Source organism: Mycetomoellerius zeteki, unplaced genomic scaffold (genome assembly GCF_001594055.1).
Source record: "Mycetomoellerius zeteki isolate Tzet28-1 unplaced genomic scaffold, Tzet1.0 scaffold472, whole genome shotgun sequence".
Lineage (NCBI taxonomy): Eukaryota > Metazoa > Arthropoda > Insecta > Hymenoptera > Formicidae > Mycetomoellerius > Mycetomoellerius zeteki.
In genome coordinates this window covers 1-11,645 of record NW_017257471.1, presented here as the reverse complement: position 1 = coordinate 11,645, position 11,645 = coordinate 1, and the positions used below count along the sequence as shown (strand labels likewise).

The following is an 11,645-nucleotide window of genomic DNA, read 5'->3' as shown; positions in this document are numbered from 1 at the left end:
ATCCGTAGACGCCTATTTTGCAAAGCAAGACGCTCAGTATTATTTGAATGGATTAAAGGGGTGGGAGCATCGCTGGAAAAAATGTATCGACTTAAAAAGAGATTATGTGGAAAAATAAAATTGATTTTGACCGAAAAATTACTTGTTTCTATGTTAGGCTCAAAACTTTTCAGACGACCCTCGTATATATATATATATATATATGCATGTTATTCATATATTACTTAATTATTAAAAGGAAAGTATAGTTCTAAGTTAAATAGACTGTTGTAAGTATTTTTTGTTCTCAATAAGACTGAAATTTGTTTTCTATCAGATATGTAATATTTATATTTTAATATTTATGTAATATTTGTTTCATTTATATTCAATTAATATTGAAGTACCTGTTTACTAAAATGGTGATAAAGATTTTATGTTAAGTTTATCTTACTCTTTCATTCTAAAAACATCATTTTATCGTCATTACTCATAACATACCAAAAGATAGAATGATGCTTTCAGCACAAAAGCATGCAAAACGAACTTAACCTTAGTCTAAAATTAATTAGTTTTCGTTTTAAGTTTCCAATATTAACATTTAATAATTAAACATTATTTATGGCTTTTAGTTTATATAGATATATAAACTCTACATTATAAATTTAGTTCATAAATAAAATAACCAATATGTTTGAACTGTATAAACGTGTTTATTTATTCCATATTTCCCATACTTATATTAGAAGAATATTCATAATTTCTCTTCTTTTCAGTATATATACCTGCATTATTTCCTTCTTCTTCATTTAAGTTTTCAATACATTCGTCATGGTTTCTTATATCCCTTAGCTCCATATCATCTACAAATTCCTCAGGTAAATCTCCATTTAAAATGCTGATGTTGTGCATAATACATGCGGATGCTATCAATAGACAAATTAAATCTAGTCTTACTATTTCAAGATACTTTAAGCGTCCGAACCGCCCTTTTAAATATGCCAAAGCATATTTCTCTATTGCCACACGATATTGTGATAACTTTTTATTAAAATTTGTTTCTCTGTTAGTTAATCCACCAACATTTTTAAAATCTATTAGAAGATATGGAGATAACTTATAGGCCAAATCTCCTACTAGGTGACTATCATTACACTCAAATGGGCCCAATGGATCCCGACGGAGGATGTCTCTGGAGAGGTGGTGAAATTTCGGGAGATCATGACGAGGGCATCAGATGTCTCGATGTCCTGGAATCGCCGGCCACCGACACAGCTCGAGTACTGTGATCGCCAGAAATAGCTGCCTTGAGAGAGGCAGCTGTGAGGGCGAAGCGTCATCTACGCGGGCCAAGCGTAGACGGAATAGCGAAGCGGTATTGACGGACGCGGACAATGTGCTGCGCGAAGCGCGCAAGAGCTTGTGAATAGCGATCCGCAAGGCCAAGGCCCAAAAGTGGAGGGAGCTAGTCTCGGACTTGGATAGGGATTCCTGGGGGCTTCCGTATCGTGTCGCAATACGTAAAACACGACCATGGATGCCCCCTCTAACAGAGAGGATGGACCCCCAGTTCGTTGAGCAAGTGGTAATTACTCTGTTTCCATTGCAGCTCTGTCACATATAGCTATACACAGGCCCCTATGGGATGGTTCGACGAGCTGGGGGTATCGGAGGAGGAAATGGTTCAAGTTTACGGGCAGCTCAGGGGTCCTTTAAAGGCCGGGTCCAGACGGGATTCATGGCCACACGTGGGCCTTGGCCTTCGGCTGGATGGCCGTTTGAGACAATTTTTCACAAACTGTCTTAAGCTAGGGCAATTCCCCCAAGAATGGAAAACAGCAAATATGGTCCTCCTTCATAAAGAAGGAAGACGGGCGGAGTCACCATCGGCGTACCGTCTGCTGAACGACGCGGGCAAAATGCTCGAGCGTGTCATCGTTCTCCGCGTCATCCGGCACCTGTGTCGGATGGGCCCGGATCTACATCCCGGGCAGTATGGATTCCTCAAGGGGTGCTCGACTGTCGGTACCATCCAGCAGTTTTGGGTCCTCGCGGGGTCCATTGTAAGGGAGGAGAGGATGGTACTTGCGATATCATTGGATATCGTTAACGCGTTTAACAACCTCCCCTTGGACGAGGTGGTCGCGACCCTTGCCTATCATGGCATGCCGAACTATCTCGTCTCCATTATTGAAAACTATTTCCGACACAGGATATTGAAATACAGGGATAGAGACGGTGCACCTCGTGAAAGGGAAATGTCGTGCGGTGTCCCGCAGGGGTCCGTTCTGGGCCCCCTGCTGTGGGACATCGCATACGACAAGGTGCTCCGCCAGACCCTCTCACTTGGGTGTCATACCGTATGCTACGCGAATGACACTTTGTAATGTCGGACTGGGGGAATGCGGTCACCACCGCTAATATCGCTTTGGCGATTGTGGTTGGCTCGATCCGGGAAATGGGTTTGGAGGCGCCCCAAAAAACGGAAGCAATCTTTGTCTATGACAAAGTAATGGGTGCGTCGTCTCCTGCCGAGATAAAGGTGAGGACGACGACCATGAGGGTGGGGTCGTACATGAAGTATCTTGGCCTCACCATCGACGGACTCTGGGAGTCCAGGACTCACTTCGAGCTCCTGACTCCCAGGCTGACGCCCTCGCGAGTATCATGCCGAACCTGCACGGCCAGGAGTGACGGTTAGGCGAGCATATGTGCATACCTCCTGACGGCGCTGTTGTATGGGGCGCCGGTTTGTGATGGCGAAGTGAGCACGAATACCCGGCTCAGGGAACTGCTGCATCGTGTGCAACGCAGACTGTCCCTAAGGATCATTAGGGCTTATAGGACGGTGTCGCATACTGCCGCCACGGTCCTCACAGGGGTTCCCCCTGCGGATCTTATGACTTGAGGGTGTGCGAACAACTATCGCTGGGTAAAAGCCGCTCGCATGCGAGGGGAATACCCGAACTATCGAAGCGTTGAAACTGAGGACCAACCTCCGGGTCATCGAGGACTGGCGGAAACGTCTAGAGGCTGACCCGAAGGTTCAAGACAAGAGGGCCGTGTGGGCGATTTGTCCCCACCTTAAAGAGTGGATAGAGAGAGAGCATGGCTCTTTCTCTTACCGTACAACGCAGGTGCTCACCGGACACGGGTGTTTCGATGAATACTTGCACCGGATCAGGAGGGAGCTAACCCCGGCCTACCACCATTGTGATGCTGGGATGGACACGGCGTCACATACCGTTGAAATGTGCCCGGTGTGGAAGGGCGAGAGAGCCACCCTCGTCATAGCGATAGGGGAAGACTTGTCCATAATAGCAATGATCTGGCCATGCTGCGTGGAGACGACGAGTGGAAAGCAGTCTCTTTCTGTGAAGCAGTGATGCTCCAGAAGGAGGAGGCTGAAAAGATACGGGAGCGGGCAAGGCCCGACCAGGGAGGCAGGGGGAGACGTTGGCGCAGAGGATGCGGCGGTGGTGCTGGTGTTCCGACTCCCGCTCGCGCTGCTGCCGCTGGAGGTGGTGCTAGTGCTCCGGCCCCACCGTGCCGCGACCCTCCTCCTGATGATAACCGAGCGGCCATACCGTCCCCGACAGCGTCGCAGTGTTACAACCTGTGACGGCGGCTGTGGGCTAAGATGAGCTAAGGTAGGGCCCGTTTCTGCTAAAGCCCGAAGTCTCGGCTGGTGAGTCGCGGAAATGCTGCGACGCAGCACTCCCGCCTGAGATGTGAGTCTGGAGGGGGTCATACACTCGAACCCTTGCCGGACGAGAGAGTTGGCCCTGAACGGGAACTCAAGGTCGGCTCTGCTCTCCCTCATAATACCGAATGGGAGCGAGGTGAGGGGGCTGGTGTCCCCTCCTCGCCTGTGGACTGTAAATGCCCTCTTCAGGGCACCGGCGCCTTTAGTTAAAAGACTGCCGGGGGAAGGGCCAACCAGTCTAGGTCGGCGGGCCTGAGGGCGTCCTAGAAGAATGCTGCACGCGTGTCCAGGGCGCCCTCACCAACAGGTCAATGAAGGATACCGGCAAAGGTTTTAATGAGTGAGAGTCCCACATAATCCTCGGACCCGTTCCCGTGGGTTTGGGGATATGCATAATGCATTTCCCCTGCCTTACCAAAAAAAAGAGGTGACTATCATTAGGAAAATCAATTGATGAATTTTTTATCCTTGCATATAAATCAGATTTTTTTAATAATAAACTCTAATAATATCATGAATGGATCCAGGTTCTCCAACATCTAGAAATAATCTTTCACTGTCACAGACTCCTTGTAGAAGTACAGAATGGTAATTTTTTCTGTTGCAGTAAGAATTTTGATTCTTTGTTTTTAATATACGAATGCATACGATCCGTCTATAGCTCCAATAATTCCTAAAGAAAGATTAGATTTAAACATTCGAAATAGTAAATGAAAAATAGTAAATGAAAAATTTTAGTTATTTACTAGGGAACCCGTTAATTTGTTAAAATTTTCTCATTATTGTTACAGCACATTCTCTATTTGGCCATGATATTATTTTATACGTGGTATTAACTTTTAAGAGACTTTTACATGTTCTGTAAAGTATATCCCAACAAGTACTTTTGCTGACATCAAAGCGATCAGCTATTGATCTAAAAAGAAAAAGAAAATAAGAATAAGAAAATAGAGAAGTTTTCTTTGCATCATAAATAATTTATTTTATATCAGTATCAATTTATCATGAAAGCTTACCGGAAAGATTTCATATTTGATAAATACCAAATAGTAATCATTAATTGTTTTTCAAGTGGAATAGGTTTGCATAGGTCCTACATTTATATTATCGTCTTCAATGCTATGAAATTTTGTGAGCAATGCTTCAAACGTATCCGGTGTTATTCGGAAGTGTGTTTTAAATATTCTATTGGAGAAACGAGGAACAATTTCTTCTGCATATCGACAAACTCTTGGAATTTTGACATTTTCATCTTCGTCATCATTTTCATCAAAAAATACTATATATCCCAAGAAAAATTTAAAATAAAGTTCAACAATTCCTTCATTATTCATTTTCTCCTGTACATATATAATTATACATATATTCGATAAATTTTATTTTTTTTTCTTATTATTTATCGATTTTTATATATATTTATATATATATCTAATTAATATTTAACGTTAATGACATTAAGGCCCGGTTGTTCCACTTTTTGGTTAATTTTACTTGTGAGGTAAATTTGGCAATCCGCGCATGTGATTGGGTAATTTTGCTACTTACTCAACAGGTAAAATTTACCAAAAGATGAAACAACCGATCCTAAAGCCCATTCTACATTGGTCGTATCGTAGCGTCGCAAGCGTCGTAAGCATCGTGCGCCTTGTCTTGACGAGTTATCGTGGAAGTTCAACCAAAATCAAATTTCTACGATTCTACGATACTACGATTGCCGCGACTATCAATCAGAAGTCGAGGTAACTTCTCGACTTCGTAAAATCGTAGAAATCGTAGAAATTTGGTTTTGATTGAACTTCACGACAACTCGTCAAGACAAGGCGCACGACGCCTACGACGCTTGCGACGCTACGATACGACCAATGTAGAATGGTCTTTATAGAAGTTGAAGAGTGAAATAGCGATGCAGCTCAGAATCGTTCGACATTAATTTTATGCTCGGATTGCTCGAAGATCACGTGATCAAGCTCGCCATCTGCTGGCTCGCATCTCAGATTTATATTGCCGAACGCACCTATTGTGTAAACAATGGGCTCACGTGAAATGCGTAAAAGGTAACGTTACCTCATTTATTTGTACTTAATTGTCATTCTGACGATGATGAGTAGCCGTGATTGATTAAGGAATAAGATTATTAAATCGGAGACTGATTAATATAATAAGAATACTATGTTACGATTTTTCTATTGTTAAATAGTAATAATCAGGGTTGGCTAAGCTAATGTTTTTTTTTAACTGAATAAAGTTAAAGTTAATGGCTTTACAAAATTAATAAAGTTAAGTTAAAAGTTGAAGGAATAAAAAATTAACTTAACGAAAATAAAATTAATATTGAATTAACTTAAGTTAAAAAAAAAGTTAGTTTCGAAAAAAATTATTTTTGAGGTCAAAATATCCTAATTTTTCTTAAAATGAGATTAAATAACAACTACAATATAAATTATTAAGTAAATTAAATTTTTAATTTTTTTATTCAAATGATATAACATAACTTTTTAGTTAAATTATCAGAAAGGCTCAATCTGAATCAATCAGTAATTAAAAAAAGGGCTACGAGCCATACGTAATACAAAGAACATTTAATACCAATAACAAATATAATATAAAGAAAGTTTAGTATTACAAACGTTTCAACCTTGATCGGGTCATTTTCAATGTACATAGTTAATCCAAAAATTCGGTAAAATTACAAAAATATATATTGATCGCATTCCCTATTGCTCGATGTGTGCAGTCCATATGTAAAAGCATCGTTTTATGATCGACTTATATGAAAGTGAACGCGTCTTATAATTTCAAGATCTACAATCTTACAAATAATTCAAATACAAACAATTGCGTTATAGTTTAGATTAATTATCAAGTATGTATAATTATATCGTAATTTAGTGCCAATTAAGCTACGTACATATATATACCTTGATTTATCGTAGTGATGTGAGTCCGACAATAAGAGAAATACACAAAATAAACTGAGTCACATCGGTAAAAATAAGCCATAATAAGTATATTGAAAAGAACATATGTATCATCGACGATGTCAAGCGACGTTATGAGAAGGAAACAAGGAGACAAAGAAAAGACGGTGATTTGGAAGGGGGCAAAGACAAAACTAAGAAGGGGAAAGAGATTGAATAATATTGAGATATTATTCTGGCAGAGAATCTGTATCATTCTGTTTATTTTTCCTGTGTTTCTGTCTTTTAATATGAACCATCTCCGATATCAATCTCTTATTATAAGAAGCTTCAATGTCCAAAATGTCAACGTTATTCCAGTCAAAATTATGATTCTGGTCAATACGATGATTAGTAATCATCGTTGGAGATTTTGACCTCTTATTAATATCAGATTCGTGCAATCTTGTTTTTAATTGTCTGACCTACGTAACTAACATCGCAATCATCACAGGAGATCTTATATACAACGTTTTGATTGCAATAATGATCCAACTGGTCTTTGTCCTTTTTAATAAAATTCTTTAATGTATTTGGTATAGAGAATGCCAATTTACAATAGCACCTATTAGGAATTGGAGTAAATTTTTCCGATACCGAATTCATGTAAGGTATTGTGAAAAATTTCTCCTTAATTTTTTTTGTCAGCAATTCTGCTATTAAAATCAGAATGGAACTTAACTCTTTTTTGTACCAAAGAAAAGACAAAATCCAGTGGATAACCATTACTTAGAAAAATATTTATTGCATTGATCAAATTATTTTATTGGAAACGAGAGTGACATACCATAAACGTATAATTTTGTCAACAAATCCATATATTACATCTCTCTTGTGACATAATGGATGGTGTGAATTAAAATTAAGAAATCTGCCAAAAAAAGTCACCTTACGATACATATCAAAAACTAGCATATGTTCCTCAACAATCAACATTGTGTCTAAGAAACTTAATCTCCCATTCTCACCAACATCCATAGTAAATTGTAATCTTCCATGTAATGAATTGAAAATTTCTAAAATGTCTGTGATTCTCTCAGATGGAGCAGCTAAAATAATATCATCCACATATCAAAAATAAAGTAAGAGATAAATCACGATATAATTATATTGTACATACTTGATAATTAATCTAAACTGTAACGCAAATGTTTGTATTTGAATTATTTGTAAGATTGTAGATCTTGAAATTATAAGACGCATTCACTTTCACATAAGTCGATCATAAAACGATGCTTTTACATATGCACACATCGAGCGATAGGGAATGCGATCAATATATATTTTTGTAATTTTACCGAATTCTTGGACTAATTATGTACATTGAAAATGACCCGATCGAGGTTGAAACGTTTGTAATACTAAACTTTTTTTATATTATATTTGTTATTGGTATTAAATGTTCTTTGTATTACGTATGGCTCGTAGCCCTTTTTTTAATTACTGATAACTTTTTAGGATTTTACTTTTTAATAAGTCTTAAGCCATAAAAAATGGACCAATTACAGTCAAATATTCTCCTCGCATTCGACTGTAATTGGTCAATTTCTTATGACTTAAGGCTTAAAACACCTATTGTAGATCCGGACTAAGGCTTATGGCATAAGGCATAAGCCAATCAGAGGGCTGTATTAGCATTTTAAGAAATTACTTAAGATGATCTTAAAATATGAACAGATTACGAATATACGCCCTTAGTTTTATTATATTTTATTATTTTTCTAAGGCATTTCAAAGAGATAAAAAAAATGTTTACCTTAAAAACAAGTTAAAAAGTTAACGTTTAAAAGTAACTTAGTTAAGTTAAAATTTAATGCATTTAAAATTAATTAAATTAAGTTAAAAGTTATTAACTTTTTAACTATTTTTTAACTTTTAGCGTTTTAACTAGTTACTACCCAATACTGGTAATAATATAATGTTACTAGCTACATATGTTTAATGAATACCGATGTTTTTTTGCTTTTTAAAGAGGTTTATGCGATATTTTTGTTAATAAAAGTTAATCAATTTATTAAATCAAAGACTGATTAATATAATAAGAACTATATGCTATGATTATGTTCTTAAATAGCAATATAATGTTATTAGCTATATATTTAATGAATAATCGATGTATTATAATCTTTTTTGTTTTTGTTATAAGCCAATAATTTTGTATATAATCATATCATTTAATTAACCTCAAGTAAACAAAAAATCCTATAAAATAAAAATAACTAGTAATATTAATATATGTCTCGTATGTTAATAGCTACTCCTGGGCTGTTTATTCTTACCCCAATGGTGGTGCAAAAATTAACATGATACTCTTTTCAGAAATAGAGTCTTGTCGAAAACCTATCACTGATTTAAAAAAAAATCCTTGCTTACGTATTAACTAAATGATCATAGTATCACTTACAAAAAGCAATATATCCAAACAATATCTGGATTCGAAATTACAGCTGCTTTTTCAAAAAGTGTTAATTATAGCCCCGGTCTCCCCTACTTATTATAAATTTTAGAAAAACATCATTATCCAAAACAAGAGTTTATTTTCTTTTAAAGAATTATCATAAAATTTTCTCGACGAAGCGACTTAATATGATAAGTAAATTAAATTTGTTTTAATTTAATAATATTGATTGAGAAGTATTAGACATCTCACTACGGAAGCAACACATTGCAATGGTGTATGGCATGTCTTGCAACTCAATTCAATTGCTTATAATTTTCATAGAAACGAACATATTGTATGAATTTCTTTTTTTTAATTGAACTACCAGACATTAAAAAACATAACGGTTATACCGAGCAAATATATGTATCTTTTACTAATAAAAAAGATTATAAACAATGGAAAAAATATTGGAAAAGCATTGAAGAACGACCTAGTATGCTATATAGAAGGGTGTTAATTAACTTGGAACACTCGGAGACTTAATCGACGAGTCTCACCTTCCCTTTATTTCGCGAAGCCTTACAAGTTTCTTCCAGATCGGCGACGAGGTTGCTAGAAATTTGTCGAACTTTTCTTGGATCCGCACCGAGAACCATTCTCTGGATGACTCCGCGGTCACTGTAAAGAGCGCAGAAGGGAGCGTCGGCATTCAGCTCCACCATCCTGGACATGGTAGTGTCGGCGACCAACACGCTCGCCTCAATCCTTTGGGTCCAAAAAATCGGCAAAACAGCGCCGAATAAGACAGCGAACATCTGTAAACAGAAAAACCAAATCAGATCGCGTAGATCATGAAAAAATTTCTGACGATGTTTCGACGAAGGTTCTATTAGACATCGCCAAATAAGAAAGATAATTAGTGACCTTCATCTTGATCGAATGTCCATACTGTCGGGAATCTCGACTTGTGAGCGGCTTTTAAATAAAAAATGAAGAGACCCAATGAATTCGCGCAGTCAAACGTTCGTTCAGAATTAATGCTTGACTGTAATTTTAAACTCTTCGTCAAGGCTACTGTTGATTCAGTCTCTTTGTAACGATAAAATGAAAATATTCTCGCTATACAATGCAGCTGAACTTAATTATATGACACAAATTAGCATATTTGTACAACCTCAGGATTAAGCAACTGCGGTTAAAAATTTTGTTTAGTATTCGTGGCCAAAATTTATAATGGCTCTTCATAGTGAAAGGTTTAACAACTAAGTGTGAATCACCCATTTATCACATTGTTATTTAATACTGCTGAATAGCAATCTGTAAAGTAGACGAAAGTATTATATACCCCGCATGTATCTTTACGTGTCGTCATTTGTTGGAGTGCATCAGAGAATGGGATACCGACAGATGACCAAGTCCTCATCTTTCAGCGGATACATCTAATTCAGAGAATCGAACTACAATCTACGACCTTGGTTCAGTTTGAATCGTTTCAATTCAGGTCGATCGCGAAAGCGAGAGTGCACGCGCTCTGAAAGAGACTAGACGAGTGTAACTGTGCGATGTAGGTCACCAAAGCCCATTGACGAATTTGTCTCTTGAATTAATAAATCTGGACCTAATGACCGCATCAGCGATCATTATTCATTAGGAATCACTATTATCAAGTTATCAAAACCGCTTGTCTGCTTGTTCTTGTCTCGAAAGGGCAAAGCGCGAAGTGATATGAATTTTTCATGAAGATTAAAATATGCGCATCAAATCTGCTTTTAATATTTTTTGTTTCTAAAAAGAAATACATTATTCTAATTTACATATAATAATATAGTTTAAATAATGTAATTTTTGCGACATTTAGGTAGCGAAAATTACATATTAAAATTGTTATATTTTTTAAATGTACAGACCAATTTCAGATCAATTTATTTATTTTTTTTTTTAAGTAATAGCTACTAATCATAGAGTGATGAACCAAATCAAATTGGAAATATGCAACGTATTACGACATGAAACGTTGAAGGATTGGATCCTGGTAGCGAGCTAACGTCAAAATGACATAGCTTGCTACCCGGGGAGTAAGCCGATTATTTCTTCTATTGCTTAAACTATAAAGCCATTCGTCTGTCGTTCTTTTGAAGAGATAAACAAGTTCGAAAGTAAAATGGCCATGTTAAAGAAAGATCCTTAAAAATTTAAATCTATAAAAATATAAATGATTATCTAAAATAATATATTATCATGAAAAGTAACTGATATATTATTAATAAAGGTGCCAGTTCAAAGTGAACATACATAAAGTGTATATTATCTAAATTTAATAATATATTACCATGAAAAATAACTGATATGTTATTCAAGGTCCAAGTTCAAAATAAAAAGACAAACATATAAGTAAAACAGATTACAATTTGATTCTAGAAAATAAGTGCAATATGTTATTTTTAGTGCACAAAATATAATAGATTTGATTTGAAATTTATACTAGCCTGTACAATGAAAAATAATTGCTTGTAATTCCAGAGTACTAATTTGTTAATGACTCGGAAAAAGAACATGGCGGTCTGCTCTCTAAAAACTTTGATGAGTTTCTTGGTATCCACTTAGAAATAATGTCGAAGCT

General features: G+C 36.8%; 1 protein-coding gene across 1 annotated transcript in view; it reads right to left on the bottom strand.

Moving 5' to 3' along the window:
- The window catches only part of LOC108727230 (acidic phospholipase A2 PA4), a 16,476-nt gene extending 6,636 nt beyond the window's left edge, over positions 1-9,840 (bottom strand). The window contains exon 1 of the mRNA XM_018455274.1: positions 9,583-9,840. Coding sequence (XP_018310776.1) covers positions 9,583-9,840 — 258 coding nt within the window. The remainder of the gene's footprint in view (positions 1-9,582) is intronic.
- Between the last annotated feature and the right edge of the window lie 1,805 nt (positions 9,841-11,645).